Genomic DNA, 15,789 nt, shown 5'->3' on the forward strand with positions numbered 1-15,789 from the left:
TAATTCTTTGACAGCTCTAACATGCCAAATGAAACTTTTTCACAATCATGTAGAAAGATGAGAACCTATGGGAGCTGGTGAGAGAAAGTCTGGGGAGGTAGGGCCATGATGAACTCTATATAGCCATGTTTGTTCTAATAGATTAAGGGTCTCTCCAACCCACCCCCAAATAGCTTTGAATAAAATCAATACTACAGAAAAGGATGCCCTGGTTTTTCTGATTTCCATACTCAAGGAACATTTCCACACACCTACCTTAGCCCACTCTCCACTTCATCCAAAGCCCTGAGATCTGGCTCCTGCTAATCTCTTTACCCCTTCTCTTTTTTTCCTTCACCTCCAACCTTCCTCACCTACAGTTAAACAAAAGGAACATACGGTCATGCCAACGTGCGCTTGGAATAGTCTTCCTACTTTACCCTAGGAATTTCTACTCGGTTTCACAACAGGTATATCCATGTCCTCCACTTTGAGACAATTCCCCTACATCTCTAGGTGATTCAAATTTATCCCCTCCTCCTTTCTGCACCCACTTTACCCTGTACTAATCAGGATCCATCACACTTTACTGCATTGTTTTCTGTCTTTAAAAGGGAGGTCCTGAGGCACCTGCGTAGCTAGGTCCGTAGACCATCCGACTCCTGATCTCAGGGTCGTGAGTTCAAGCCCCACACTGGGCGTGGGGACTACTTTAGAAAAAATAATAAAATAAAGGGAGGTCCTAAGTCTTAATTATGTTTTGTTTCCTCAATGCCTGGCACACATCTGTTAAATGACTAGGTTACATTAGTTTCTTACATTGTACAGTTTTAAGTGATACAGATTGTCCGGATTCCTGACATCAGGAACTGCCTGTAAGCTTCCAATTACACTACTGCGAAAGAAAAACCGTGTTTTGAGTCTAGAGAAGGCTCCTGACTTTCCCAAGGTCACCGTCAGGGGTGCTTCCCGACTCCACTACTTCCCTAACCCCCGCCCCTGAGACGGTCACTTAGCTCAGGGTCCTATCTAAGGTGAGTGCCCAAGGACGGCTAAAGTCAGCCCGCAAGCTTCACAACAGGAACTCCGCCCCTTTCCGAAACGTAATTCCGCCACGGACTCTCTCCAACTGACATCCTTGTTGTCCAATTATGTTTCCGAGGCTCTGAGGGTTGCACCTAACCTGACAATGTCCAATAAAAATAAGGAATTCAGATTGGCACCAGTTTCGACCAATGGGTGAGAAGATCAGAGATTATGAACCTATAGGAGCAGCACTGAGAGTGATATTCAGCAAATTCATCCAATGGACTTGCTTACTGCAGAGTAGGCCTCGCCCCAACGGCGGGGGAGCTGGCGACCCGGACCTCTGCAAGCGCTTAGTCTCCACCCGGGCTCCGCCATGTTGGGTCTTGTGGGCCGTGTGGCCGCTACTTCGGCCTCCGGGGCCTTGAGGGGACTCGGCCCTTCAGCGCCGCTACCCCAACTCCAGGTCTTACTGCGGGCCACTCCGGCAGCGCTCCAGCTTGGTAAGTGCCTTCCTCTGGGAGCTGGGTTCGTTTCTGCCTCCCCATGACCTTGAGCCGGAGGCCGATTGTCACTCGGGCCTAAGGTATTTTTGGTGTTATAAGGACGTCAGGGCTAGTGCCCTGACTTCTAACGGCGGGAGAACAAGAATAGGTCGCCTGTGGGAGCTTTCTTCGATCTAATTGATCTTATTTTGGAAAAGAGGCTCTCTGTGACGGAAAAGTTCGGGCAGGTGCCTTGACCTTCCCTTGAATGGGTCACGGAGCTCTCGAATAATGGGGTTTTGTGCATGGGAAGATAGTGCAGGCGCTTTCTGGGTGTCTGCGCGGCGCTCCCTCCGGACTCGTCTTACTTGAAAGCGTTGAGGAGGTCGGTTGTGGGCCGAATTTACCAGTTCTTGTGGGTTAAGGCGGGGCTTCCGATGACCATTAATTGCCCTGACCCCATCTTCCAATATTTTTCTTGTCTGTTAGCCAGAGACTATGCCGCCCAAACCTCTCCTTCGCCGAAAGCAGGCGCTGCCACCGGGCGCATCGTGGCGGTCATCGGTGCAGTGGTGGATGTCCAGTTCGATGAGGGACTACCACCCATCCTAAATGCCCTGGAAGTGCAAGGCAGGGAGACCAGGCTGGTTTTGGAGGTGGCCCAGCATTTGGGTAAGTAGAGTTTGTTAAGAATAGTAAGAGCTTGTTTAGTCCAAATATCCCCCAAATCAGTCTTCCTTCTATGATGATTTTATCAAAATGACTTTCGTTCTTCTGAGTCTGCTGAAGCCACGTTTTAGGTACTGAGAAGGAGTCTTGGTTGACTTAACGTCTTTCGTGCTAGCTGAACATTAAACATGAAGCCTACTTTGTTCTTCTGTATAACCCTGCAATGCCTTTAACAGGTGAGAGCACAGTAAGGACTATTGCCATGGATGGTACAGAAGGCTTGGTTAGAGGCCAGAGAGTCCTGGATTCTGGTGCACCAATCAAAATTCCTGTTGGTCCTGAGACGTTGGGCAGAATCATGAACGTCATTGGAGAACCTATTGATGAGAGAGGTCCCATCAAAACCAAACAGTAAGTATCCCTTTTGCTGCATCTACATGCAAACGAACTGCTTTTTCTGCAGGTTTCTTTTTTCTTTTTTTTTTTTTTTTAAGATTTTATTTATTTATCTGAGAGAGAATGGGAGACAGCATGAGAGGGGGAGGATCAGAGGGAGAAGCAGACTCCCTGCCGAGCAGGGAGCCCGATGTGGGACTCGATCCCAGGACTTCAGGATCATGACCTGAGCCGAAGGCAGTTGCTTAACCAACTGAGCCACCCAGGCGCCCCTTCTTTTCTTAAGTAAGCTCTACGCCAGACCTGGCGCTTGAACTCAAAGGTCATGTGCTCTACCGACTGAGCCAGCCAGGGGCCCCTCTTCCGGTTCTGTACTTTTAAGGCAACACCTTCTAGTGTAGCAAAATTTTCCTGCAGAGAATGTTTAAAATGCTGATATATTGTTATCAGAACCACAGTCTTTCTGAAGAAAATTAAGGATGCGGAAGTTCTGATTGTAAAAAGAAAAAACTTAAGACTCAAGTTGATTATTTGAGTTTTCATACCAATGATTTAGGTTGTAGGGTTTCCAAAACAGGCAGGTCTTTGTATTACCTATTGATACATGAAGAAGTGGTGTTAGGTTAGAACTTAGTAAAAGGAAAATCTTTGTGACAGTGTAAATTGTTAGGGGTTGGGATTATTGTTTCCTGAGATAATAGAAGTGGAATCCCCTTCATTGTAGAACATTAAGTGAGGTGCCAGATGCCAGTTTGTGTGGAGTGTTGTATAAGATTATGAGTAAAGGGTTAGACTTGAAAATTGAGAGGAACCTTTCAACAAGATGACACTGATCCTTTCTTCCTACCTTTACAGATTTGCACCTATTCATGCTGAGGCCCCTGAGTTCGTAGAGATGAGTGTTGAGCAGGAAATTCTGGTTACTGGTATCAAGGTCGTGGATCTGCTGGCTCCCTATGCCAAGGGTGGCAAAATTGGTAGGTTACTGCTGGTACATATTTTCCAAACCTAATGTGGGAATAAGAATCCTACCATGTAGTGAGTGGGTACTAAGATCTATCCTTCGCTGATGAGTAGCTTCTGACTTTCGTTCTTCTGAGTTTGCTGAAGCCAGATGCCATTCCTGAGAAGGGAAAAGATAGAAAACCGGGGTAATTTTTTTTTTCTTTAAGTTTGCTTATTTGGGAACACAGAACTCTTAAAATACTGCTTCTTTTCAATCTCTTCCAGGGCTCTTTGGTGGTGCTGGAGTTGGCAAGACGGTACTGATCATGGAGTTGATCAATAATGTCGCCAAAGCCCATGGTGGTTACTCTGTATTTGCTGGTGTTGGTGAGAGGACCCGTGAAGGCAATGACTTATACCATGAAATGATTGAGTCTGGTGTTATCAACTTGAAAGATGCTACCTCCAAGGTAAGTAATAAGCTGATTTATGTCCACATGGTAGTAGGGCCAGGAAACCATTTTAGTTGACTGCATTACTAGCTGAAGCCATGTGTTATATTTTCATTTCATGTGGGCCTACGAAGGAAATTCCTGTCAGGGTTTTCCCTGCAACTTATAATACAGTAACGCATATTTTCTTTCTTCTTTGACATTACGTTACGTTTCCAGACTTTGTTTTCAGTAGATAGTCCCATCTTTGAAAGTTAATTTTGGGACTTGGAGGTAATTCATATGTCTCAACCCTATTTTGTGCCTCTCACTTAGTTTTATTTCCTTCCTATTTCAGGAATCTTGCCTTAAAATTATAAGAAATTGTGTTATTTTGAACCACATTTCTAAAAGGGAAAAGAAATTTGGAAACCAAAATCTTGACGCTTTCTGAGAAGGAGGGTTTTTTGGTAGTTTTCTCTGATTTGGAGACCTTGGGTATATGGCTTCCATATTCTTCTGCCACGTTTTCTGATTGTGTATGATTATTTCAGGTAGCGCTAGTGTACGGTCAAATGAATGAACCACCTGGTGCTCGCGCCCGGGTGGCTCTGACTGGACTGACTGTTGCTGAATACTTCAGAGACCAAGAGGGTCAAGATGTATTGCTCTTTATCGATAACATCTTCCGCTTCACCCAGGCTGGCTCTGAGGTAAGAGAGAAGGCTTGAGAGAACCTGTTTTCATTTGACCTTTCTATGGAATGGTGCAGGTGAAGCTAAAGTTGTAGACCCCTAATACCTTTGTTCTTACTGTCTTTCTCTCTTTTTTAAGGTGTCTGCTTTATTGGGCAGAATCCCTTCTGCTGTGGGCTATCAGCCTACCCTGGCCACTGATATGGGTACCATGCAGGAAAGAATCACCACCACCAAGAAGGGATCTATTACCTCTGTACAGGTAAGAACCATTAAGTGGATGAAGTTCTAATTTGTATAAAGGTATATACAGAGAAGTTCCTTATGTCTCAATGTTTTTGACCAGGTTAATGAGCTCCGTGAGATAATGTGTAAAATTCTATGTGTGCATGTTAGAGACCCTAAAACATTAAGAAATGCTCAAAGTAGTTGAAGGCATACATGTGAATGTAGATCACAAAAGTAGTCGTTTCAAGCCTGCGGAGTCTGGAGCTGCATGGAAACACATTAAATACATACATATATATATATTATGTATGTATATATACATGTATATATATACACAGTAAAATTATCTTGAGTGTCTAAATTGTTTTAACTTTCAGTGAACCTAGTGACCTACTGTAGTCATGCACGGTCTTTTGTTTTTAACTGAAAGTGTGGGTATCACTACAATAGAGTTAAAATGTAGGATGAATAATAAAAGGAATGACAAGAAAATTCTTTTATCACAGCTTGGAGGGACCAGATCATCTATAAGCTCACTCAGCAGGTATTAGGATGGTAAGAAGGCTTTTTTGAGGTGGACTCTTAAATGCTAAGATGGAATGAGATGATGAGGAGAGGTTAGAAAAGGGCGGGGGGGGTGGCTTAAATCAAATTACTTGGCTTCCTGTTGCTTCTCTTGGGTTCTTGACTCACTTTAGGCTATCTATGTGCCTGCTGATGACTTGACTGACCCTGCCCCTGCCACTACCTTTGCCCATTTGGATGCTACCACTGTGCTGTCCCGTGCTATTGCTGAGTTGGGCATCTATCCAGCTGTGGATCCTCTGGATTCCACCTCTCGAATCATGGATCCCAACATTGTCGGAAATGAGCATTATGATGTTGCTCGTGGGGTGCAAAAGATCCTACAGGTCAGTATTGTAGGTGAGATTGGTGGCCATAAAGTCATACAGTGGATTTTTGGGGACTAATTTAATACCAAATCTTTCCTGGTGACCTGTGTAATTTGCTTTGGAGTAAGGAAAGATGAGATAGCAGTTGTTTTTTTTTTCCTTAAGATTTTATTTATTTGAGAGTGCATACAATGGGGAGAGGGAGAAGCAGACTCTCCGCTGAGCAGGGAGCCTGACGCCTGGCTCGATTCCAGGACCCTGGGATCATGACCCAAGCTGAAGGCAGATAGATACCCAATCGACTGAGGCACCCAGGCACCCCAAGACCAGCAGTTTCTGGTTTTTTTTTTTTTAAGATTTTATTTATTTATTAGAGCACAAGCAGGGGAAGCAGCAGAGGGAGAGGGAGAAGCAGGCTCCCCGCCGAGCAGGGAGCCCAATGAGGGGCCCAATCCCAGGACCCCAGGATCATGCCCTGAGCCGAAAGCAGACGCTTAACCCACTGAGCCACCCAGGCACCCCGACCAGCAGTTTCTATTAGCGTGAATGAGGTCTCTTGGGTTTCCAGGTACTTAGATTTGGAATCTAATTTTTTCTAATGGCACCATACAAGAAGTAGGGAGGATAAGACCCTGATCTTAGCTGAGGGCCCTCGTGATCCTGACTATGTAACTTTACCACTAACTTGTTTCAGTTACAAAGTGAGGTAAGGTGCTAAAATGCTTTGTACAAAGCTTGGTGTGAATACAAGGTAGTAGTAACCCTTAGGTTTTTGTCCAAATTTAAAAGAAATGTGAATTTTGGGGTGCTTGGCTGACTCAGTAGAGCATCCAACTCTTGATACCAGGGTTGTGAGTTCAAGCCCCACATTAGGCTTGGAGCCTACTTAAATAAAAAGAAGAAAAGTAATATAAATACTCAGACTTCTCTTGTCTTCTCATAGGACTACAAATCTCTCCAGGACATCATTGCCATCCTGGGTATGGATGAACTTTCTGAGGAAGACAAGTTGACTGTGTCCCGTGCACGGAAAATACAGCGTTTCTTGTCTCAGCCATTCCAGGTAGCTGAGGTTTTCACAGGTCATATGGGGAAGCTGGTACCTCTGAAGGAGACCATCAAAGGATTCCAGCAGATTTTGGCAGGTGAGATTTTGAGTATAAAGCTGAACGTAAAATGGCAGAGAAGCTGAAATTTCTTGAATGCCCATTGTTCTATATTCCCATTCCAGCAACTGTCAAGCAATATATAAGTATATTGTGCCTAGATACATAGTTTTTAAAATGAGCTATTTTTTTTCTTTTTTAAAAAGATTTTATTTATTTATTTGAGACAGAATGAGAGACAGAGAGCATGAGAGGGAGAAGCAGACTTCCTGCCGAGCAGGGAGCCCGATGCGGGACTCGATCCCGGGACTCCAGGATCATGACCTGAGCCAAAGGCAGTCACTTAACCAACTGAGCCACCCAGGCGCCCTAAAATGAGCTATTTTTCATCAGGATTCTTTGGAAATACTCTATTTACTTCTGAGAGTGAAACGTCATTCAGCATTTACTGAGTGTTTTCAGTCTTATCTGCTCTTCTAGTGAATTACAGGTCCTTGTAAGGAAGGCATTATTTTGTTTTTACAAATTAGGGAAAAGTTTAAAATAACTGGTCCTGATCTCCAGCCAAAGTAGAGAGCAAGAATTTGAATCCAGGTTATATGGCTGGGACCATTTGTTCTTAATCCATACTGTATGATGTCTTGTAAATTAGATTTGTGACGGAAGTTTGTTAAGAAAAGATTTCTTGGATGACAAATTCATCACATTCTGACTGGTGGCCCCAAGTGGTGAAGTATGTATATACTGCAAAAAATGTATCTTTCCACTTCTTACCAGTGGATTTTTTTTTTCCATACAGGTGAATATGACCATCTCCCAGAACAGGCCTTCTATATGGTGGGACCCATTGAAGAAGCTGTGGCAAAAGCTGATAAGCTGGCTGAAGAGCATTCATGAGGAGGTCCTTTTGGCAAACTAAGCACTGGTTGTCTTGCGTGCTGTGCTTCTTGTTGCCCCTAATCCAAAAATCTCGGTTTGCTCTGTAGGCAATATGAGAGCCTTGTTTGAAGACGTTGTCTGTCTGAAGAGTATTTAAGGTTTCCAATAAAATGTACACCCCTCAGAATTGGTCTATTTTTCTTGGTCCTGACAACATGACAAATACTGAATTTTAGAGTGGCCATAAGAAATAGTACAAAGTAGTCCACATATGTTTCAAATGGGGTCATCAGAAATGAAAAGCCATTGTCTTGATGGATAGCTGTGGGTCTTATGAAGGGTTCCCTGTAGAGGATGATAGGACCTCAATAGTAGAGCCTCAGCTTTGGTCTTTTTATTTGTTGAGACAGATTGATTTTGCATATTCTATATATTATTCCTGCTTGGTTAAAAAGCAATAGGGCTATTTTTAGAAGAGCATATTGGGGAAAAATGGGTCTACAGAGAACTGCTATCCTAAGGCAAAACAAGGGTCAATCAGTGAATTGAATGAACCCAATTTTTAGGAAATGATGCTGCTTCAGAAGGATTAATAACCTGCAAAAATCTAGTCAAAAGGGCCCCCTCTGTCTTAACCTGGGCTTTTTTTCTCCATGCCCATCTCCCCCACCTTTTTTCAGAAAGTGTTGCTTACTACTGCCTGCTGATTTATATCTTGGGCAAGCCCAGAGTTGTGATTCCTTGAGGTAGTGCATGGTGTAAAAAAACAGGCCTTTCCTGACCTCTACTGAGATCCTTTAGGAAAGCTGGGGAGATTGGATCTTACAAGGAGAAGCAATTTCCAGGGTTTGTGGGATTGCGCTTCTGAACTAAATGATGGAATTAGAGAATTTCCCCTTCATTTTAGCCACTAAAAGTGCAGGGTTAGAAGGAGTACTCAAAAGTACACCCATTTCAGTGTGAAACAAGTGCCTTACAGTGCAAAGTCCGTTTGGTGCCCTATTAAGTGTTCTTTCCTGAGCTAGGGCCCATCTCCTACTGCCCTCTGGTGGTAGGACTGGAGACTGCAAGAACTCTGATCTCACCATTTTGAAATCCATAAAGGCCATTTGCTGGGATGTGGTTCTTAGCTAATGACTGTTTACAAACCAGCTGGGGCTTTTGTCCTGAGGAGGAGCCTGCATCTGTAGGCTCCACCCCTGAGGCATTCAAGTTGGGTCGAAGCAGGGCGGGGACAAACTGAGATCCCAATTCAGAGGCCCCTGGGGGCTGGAGGTTGGGGAGGGGCCTTGGGAAAGGTGCCAGGGGTGGAGTAGGGGCCTGTAAGTTTCCTCCCATCTGCCTATGACGTCCTTGGCACTAGTCTCTCCTGTGTCATGATCTGGACAGAAGGTGGAGCCCCTGAGCCGACTGTGCCTGGTCTTTTGCTCCCAGAAAAGCCTGGATTTGGGGAAATGCTGAGTTTACGGGGGTGGGGGCATTTCCTCTAGGTCCTGACTCCAGTGGGTAAGAAGCTGGTGCAGAAAGGCCCCAAGATATGGGGTCAGCTCTTTCTGCTTTGTTTTCCCATGTTACCCAGATGCAGACCTGGTAACTGATCCTTAAGGTCGTTTGTATCCCTCCATCCCCTCCCCCACACGTTTACGTGTCTCAGCATTCATCGAGAATCTTCTTCCTCTCACTAGATGCAACTATTTATTTCCTTCCCCCTTTACCACTCTCTTCCCCCACGCCTCTGGAGTGTCAACACAGATGTAACCTTCCTCCATATTTCTCCTGGTTCTGCCCTGTCCTCACCTCCTCCTCCCTCTCCACCCAGAGAAAGCCCCGCCCTTCCCTCCTCCCTCCCCACCCCAGTCTGTCACACAGGGACATCACCCTACAGCAGTTCAGGCTGTGGTTCGCAGGAAGCATACATTGGCTTTTTGATTCGTGCTAGTTCCCAGCTCACAGTTTAGGAGGATCTAACACCAGCCTTCACGTGAAGGGGGAACCAAGGACAGTGAGGAGCTGGGTGGTCCCAGCTTTGGAGCCCTGCCAGCTGGACATGGGTAAGTATGAGGACCGGCCCCCGGGGAAGGCCTGAAGGATGCCTACCTCCCTCCCTGGCTGACTCAGCAGGGGTGGGGCCTAACCTTTGCTCTTTTGGGGGGTGAAGAAGGGAAAACGGGTCTATAGGGGCACGGGGCTCAGGTGGTGAGTCTGCGGACCAAGGGATCAAGAGCACTGACAAGCTCCGGTTCCCAGGAAGAGCCTGAGACTCTGCACCTTAGGTGGGGACTTCCCCCCCACCTCACCGTCCCACCCCTCGCCCCAACCCCTTGCTCCTCCCCGTTTAAGCTGCTGAGATTCAAGTAATATTTTACAGTATTCATTGCTAGCCTTCCCCCCAAAAGTAAAACCCACTTTTTGTTGCGTTGGAGGATTTTTAAGGTGCCTCTCCTCCCCTTATTTTCTCCCAGGCCTTTTAAGTCCCTGTCTTCTCTCCTCCCCCACCGCGACCCACCACCAGGTGGGGGCTGCACTGAGCAGCTGCTTCCTGTTGCCCCAGAGGTTGCTGCAAGGCTGGTGGTGGTTGGGGGAAAACTGAAATAAAGCCGATTCTCACGGTCCCATAGCAGTCCCACTAGGGTTGCTACTGGCGGACCCCAAGCTCCAGTCACTAACACTGAGTGAGAGGCAGGATTGAGGTTGAAAGGCCTAGGAGGTCTTCGCCCTCGTGGCTTCCTGATTCCAGAGGCTTTTAAACTTGAGCAGTGCTGGGGGAAGGAAGCTGTGCCTTTCCACAGCTGTAGGGAATGGGGCCTTATGGAGCTGAAAACCAGAGAACCTGTTCACCTAGCAGGGTCGCTGTGCGTTACCCCCAGCAGCCGCGGCCTTCCTCCGGCACCCCCACTCCTCCTTGGCGTCCTTGGGACTCTCTTTGTGAGGAGATCTTTGCCGGAGTCCCGAGAGCGCGGGCGGAGCTCTCTCCCAAGTCCTCCAGTTCGGACCCACCACCCTCCCCCACTTCACCAGAGAAGTTTGTCGTCTTCCTGGGATCTCTTCCTCCATCTGGGATCCTTCCTGGTTCTGGCCCCTAGGAGACGCCACACGCTTCCCCCTCCCCCAGCGGATTCTTCGCGACCGCCTTACCCAAGCACTTGTCCCTACCCCAGTAGTTCCTGCCCCTTTAAGTGCTACCCCCCCACCCCCTCCAACACTCCGCCGGCGGCCCAGGGCTGGGGGAGGAGGCGCCGCCGCCACCCGGCTCGGGCCACCTGCGCCGCCGCCGCCGCCCGCGGCCCGGCCCTGCTCCAGGTGAGGCCCGGCACCCCCGCCCCGGACCAGAGGGCCGCTCCTGTGGTCCCCTGCCCCGGGGATCCCCGCTGCCCGAGACTCAGGATCTGACTCTCCCCCTGCGAGAGCTGCCCTTCCTCTCTCCCCCGCACTATCTACTCGCCCATTTCTCCCCTGTCCTTTGCGACCGGAATCCGGAGGCTTCCCACTCCTCTCCGCCAACCTCTCCCGAGTACCCCTCCTATTCTAGACCCAGGATCTCCCCCTCCCCCACGCCTTCCTCGCCAGAAAAATCTCCCGCGGTCTGGGTTTCGCCTCCTCCCCTCTGGATCCAGAGCTTTCCCACGCCATCCTAACCTCCAATGGGAGGGGGAATAACCGCCACCCCAACTCCTCTCCCTTCCCCGTAGTAAGTGGGGGTTGGAGGTTTAGCATAGCCTATAGACACTTTCGGGCCTTGCTCTGCTTAGACCTTCAAGTTCAACTAAGCCCCATCTAAAGCTTCTCTGTAGCTCTCACGCCACCCCACCTCTCCTGGAGTTTGGGGGTCGGACCTCAGCACCCGCCGAGCAGCCCTGGTGGGAAGGTCCCTCTTCTCGGACCTGGGGTGGGCCGGTCCAGCTTAGGAACACTCCTACTCCAGAGTCAGGGAATGGAGGGGGAGGGGGGCACACCCAGAATCTTGTGATTCTGGGCTTGAGGGTCTGTTGGGAGATAGTGGGTGAGGGGCTGGAACTCAGCCTCTAAAGGTGTTAGGGTGCTGGGAGAAGAGAGTGAATCTTAACCTTCTCTGCTCAGATGCAAAGGGAGTCCCCACTCCTGAGGGCTTTCTGCGCCCGCATCTAAGACTACCATGGAGAAGCTCATTGGGGAGTTTGAAACCGGTCTGTGGGTGAATGTGAGGGGGCACATACCAACTTGGAGAGAAGAGGATGAGGGTTTATGGTCCTTTTGATGTGTTATAGGAGAATCTAGCCTCCCCAAAATATGGAGGGGGGAGGAGACTATTTTGCAGGAACCTGGAGAGGGAGGGGAGCAAGTTGGAATGTTTAGGGGGTTGGAGGGATATCTCCCTTCTAGACCCTATTAACACTATAATCCATTCAGCCAGGGAGGGCAGGGAAAATCTTTAATAATGACCTCACCTCTACTGGGGAATTCCCCCTCCCTCCAAGTCCAGCTGTGCCCCTAGAAAAGAGCCCCTTTTCTCGTGCTTTCATCCTTCCCCTTCTCGATCCTCCACTCCAGAATGAGGGGACAGGGTGTCTGGATTTGTTTCAGACTCTGAGTCATGTTCCATGGCCTGGAAGAGAGCTGGGTGGAGGAGAGGGGTGGTCGGCTGTGGTGTTGGGGTTGAATTCCAGGAGTATCTGGAGGGGGAGAGGGAGGGAGAGTGGGAGGTAAAGGGATGCAAACGAATCCCCTTCTTTCTCCCTTTCTCTTTCTTCCCCCTCCCAGCCCCAGCCATCTGGCTTCAGAGTGGAGCCAGGCACTGTGGCAGCTGACCCCAGAGTCAGGGTGGTGCAGCAGAAACACAGGGAGGGTGAGAAAGGGGGAGCAGGTGCTAATTTCTCCCTTCTCATTTTCTTCATTATCCGCCCACTGGCCTGGCTTGAGAGGTTCAGAGTATTCCCTAGATATCCTTCTCACAAGTGGCTGAAAAGATGACCATTTGCCCCTTCTTCCCCTTTCTAGTAGCTTCCTAAAGGGCGATGGGGTGGGTGATTGGCCACATCTGATGGGACTGAGGAATGTTTGGGGACATATGGGGTCAGTCTGCCCTCTGTCATCTGGATGGGGGGAGAAGCACAGCTGCTGCCTGGGGTGGCTTCTGACTAGAAGTAAATACCCAGCTGTTGGGCATATTGACACCCTACCCTCATCCTTGCTCAAAGAACAAGGAAGATCTCTGGTTAGATGGGATGAGGAGGGGGTCTCCTTCAGGGAGAAAGGCAACTGAAGTCTTTCTGCACCAGATGGGAAGAACGGATCCTGCCCCACTTTCATTTCTAATCCCAGGTGGCCCAGGTGGCCCTCCTATCCAACACCCCTCTTCCCTACCGCTCCTGGCTGGGATAGTCCTAGAGGTTGCCCTGGAGACTAGGCCTTGGGCTCGGAAGGGGTGGGGGCAGTCAGTGGGGCACAGGAGTAACCGGCTCTTCCGGAGCGTAGTGGAGCCAGCGGGTGGGTGTGTGTGGGTGTGTGGTGGTGGGGGAAGGGGCGTGGCTACACCCGTCTGACGGGCGCAGGCTCCTCCCCTGCCTCCCGTCTCTGACTGGCCAGCTCTACGATTGGGGGCGGGAGGGAGGAAGATTATCCCTCATCTGCCCTGGAAAAGGGAAGAGAAAAAAGAGATACTAGCTCTCTTCCCTGGCCCTTTAGGAAGCCACTTTCAATCCCTGAGCTCTCTTCATCTGCCTTTATTATTTTTTATTTTGGAGAAGGTGGGGAATTCCTTAGCTGAAGTTTGCTCGATCCCTGCTTTCTCCAGAAGGAAGGACCCCTATCCCCTGAGTGTGGCCCCCACTTAACTCAGAAACTTAAGGTCAGTAGGCTGTTAGGGTCTTTATTTTTTTCTCAATGGTGACCTATAGATCTGTTACTTAGGGAGGAGAGAAGGGTTTTGATTTATACCTGTCTACTCCTTCCCCTGGTAATCTACTTTTCTCAGGAACGGGAGAGAAACCCTTCTAACCCTCTTAGCCTCTTCCTTCTGGCCCACACACTTTAAGGCTTTCTGAAGCTCGCTTCTTTATTAGCTTCTCTGAACCATTTGTAGCGGGGAGTAGAGTCTGTTCGCCAAATTGAGGAAGAGCCCACTCCTCTGTGGAGTAAGGAAATCCAATCCAGACTGATGTATTTGGCCCTGCCTTGCCCTATCCCCATCCAGTTTTCAGATTTTCTTCCTCTCCAGACCCCCAAAGGGAACAGTGTTTGTTGACCCTTCAACCTGCCAGTTTCATTATCCACACTCTGTTCCTCTTCCAGAATATTCAGCCTGAGTTTTGCAATTGTTTGTAGAACTGCATCGCATTGAATAGGAATTATCTTGAAGCCTGCAAAGTCTGTTGAGTTACAGACCTGGTTTCTAGTCACATTTTGTCCACTGTTTGACCTTGAACGAGTCTGTTAACCTCTCTGGGCCTTAATTTCTTCATCTGCCAAACCAGAGCAGGTTGAGCCAGAAATTTTCTAAATTCTAACATTATATATATAGACACTGTTTTCCATCGTGGGGCCCCACAATAGACATTTTAGATGAGAGCCAAACTCTAGTCCTCTGCTAGTTTTTTCTTTCCTGTTCTCAGATTTCACACAGTTATTTAGCCCTATCAAAAAAAGTATTGGGGTTATAGAATAGGTGGACATTTGGGACATCTTATTTGCTGTGTCAGTTTTCCGGCTAATTCCCTGCCACTCTGACCAGGTGTAGGCTAGACTCAGGTCTTCCTTGTCCGGTTCCAGAGCCGAGCTTCCTTTTCCTATGCACAGGAATCTTCCCAACCCCCAGAATCCTGCAGATGTCGCTGGGAAAGTGGTGATCCAGCAGGACGAGGCTTCCCCCACGGGACAGAGGTGAGTGGGCAGCAGATGCTGCAGGCCCTTGCCTTTCTCCACCCCTTTTCGGGACTGAACTTTCCTGACTAACCTTTCCACTTCTACACTTCCACTTTCCAACTACCCAGCCTGGGAAATAACTGCCCTTGAAATTTTCACCTCCACCTCTACCCCCACCCCTGTTAGGGGAATGGCAGATGCCTTGGTCCTAAAATTTTGGTCTAGTCTTTTAGGGTAACCTTTGGGATCATGGCACGCCTTTCAGTTTGCTCGGTGTGAAACAGGACTACCGCCCACAATGAGACTAGGCAGAGGGAGCTGTTGGGTAGGCTAGGGGACACCGCGGCGCTAGGACCCAGATCCGGGTCGGGCGAGCGAAGATGCCCGGCGCTAGGACCCGGTGGTGGAGGCTGAGGAGGGCGGCTCTCTCTCGGCCGCAGCTTCCCCGCCCCCTCCGGCTTCGGCTCACTCCTCCCCCGCCGGCCATGTTGGCTCCGCTCGGGCCCCGCGGTTGAGCCGCGTCCCCCTCCCCCCTCCCGGACCCCAGACCCCCTCCCCCGCGGTTCCCCTCCCCTCCTGGCGCCCGGAGCGCGGCCATGTGAACCACCCGTCCCCCGGGGAGAGACAAGCCCCGAGCCGGGCTGGACGCCGCCGCCTCAGGTCTGTTGGGTCTGTGGCTGGGGGCCTGAGGGGAGGGAGCCCCGCTTTCATCCGAGGCTTCCCTCAGGGAACAGAGGCTCCGTGCTGCCAGGAGCCTCGCCTTGGGCGAGAAGCTGACTCGAGCTTATATCCTGTTAGGACCCAGCCTGGGACGGGGGTCTCCCTGCCCAAGGGGCTGAGAGGAGAAGGGGGCTGGAGGGTCTGCTGAAGACCCGGGCTGGGGCGGCGGGGGCGGGAGGAGCTGTGGAGGCTCCCGGCGACGACGACGGCGGTGGCGGCGGCGGCGACGACGACGACGACGACGACGAGGAGGCGGAGAAGCCGCCTGGCTGGTGATGACTCCTGTGGGGGACTCGGATGGAATCCCCGGGAGGGGCTCCACCTCCTCGGGTGGGGGTGGGGACTGCCCGAGTGCGAAGGGTGGGTGAGGGGGTTCCCTGGGCGGTTTAAACACTCCGTTTGTGGGGATTGGGGCGATTTGGCAGTGGCGAGTAGAGGGTAGAAAGGGTTTCCAGGGGTCTCAGGGTGTCTCCCTCGGTGAGGGGTGCACGTTCTCTTGA

General features: G+C 49.6%; 2 protein-coding genes and 2 non-coding genes across 4 annotated transcripts in view; all 4 read left to right on the forward strand.

The window, feature by feature from the left end:
- Window positions 1-1,278: 1,278 nt before the first annotated feature.
- ATP5F1B (ATP synthase F1 subunit beta) lies at window positions 1,279-7,919 on the forward strand. The gene is made up of 10 exons (XM_021687190.1): window positions 1,279-1,508; window positions 1,980-2,162; window positions 2,396-2,570; window positions 3,411-3,532; window positions 3,786-3,970; window positions 4,486-4,644; window positions 4,766-4,888; window positions 5,553-5,765; window positions 6,691-6,892; window positions 7,653-7,919. Exons 1-10 carry the CDS (start codon window positions 1,382-1,384, stop codon window positions 7,748-7,750), a joined length of 1,587 nt encoding a protein of 528 aa, XP_021542865.1. The 5' UTR covers window positions 1,279-1,381; the 3' UTR covers window positions 7,751-7,919.
- LOC123325009 lies at window positions 2,227-2,302 on the forward strand. Its single transcript, XR_006540177.1, has one exon. It is a non-coding gene; the product is annotated as a small nucleolar RNA SNORD59 (small nucleolar RNA).
- LOC123325008 lies at window positions 3,616-3,687 on the forward strand. Its single transcript, XR_006540176.1, has one exon. It is a non-coding gene; the product is annotated as a small nucleolar RNA SNORD59 (small nucleolar RNA).
- A 7,291-nt stretch (window positions 7,920-15,210) lies between the features above and the next one.
- The window catches only part of BAZ2A (bromodomain adjacent to zinc finger domain 2A), a 29,422-nt gene continuing 28,843 nt past the window's right edge, over window positions 15,211-15,789 (forward strand). The window contains 1 exon segment of the mRNA XM_044915383.1: window positions 15,211-15,229. The gene's annotated coding sequence lies outside the window, so the exon portion shown is untranslated.

The sequence above is a fragment of the Neomonachus schauinslandi genome, chromosome 5 (genome assembly GCF_002201575.2).
Source record: "Neomonachus schauinslandi chromosome 5, ASM220157v2, whole genome shotgun sequence".
NCBI classification, from domain to species: domain Eukaryota; kingdom Metazoa; phylum Chordata; class Mammalia; order Carnivora; family Phocidae; genus Neomonachus; species Neomonachus schauinslandi.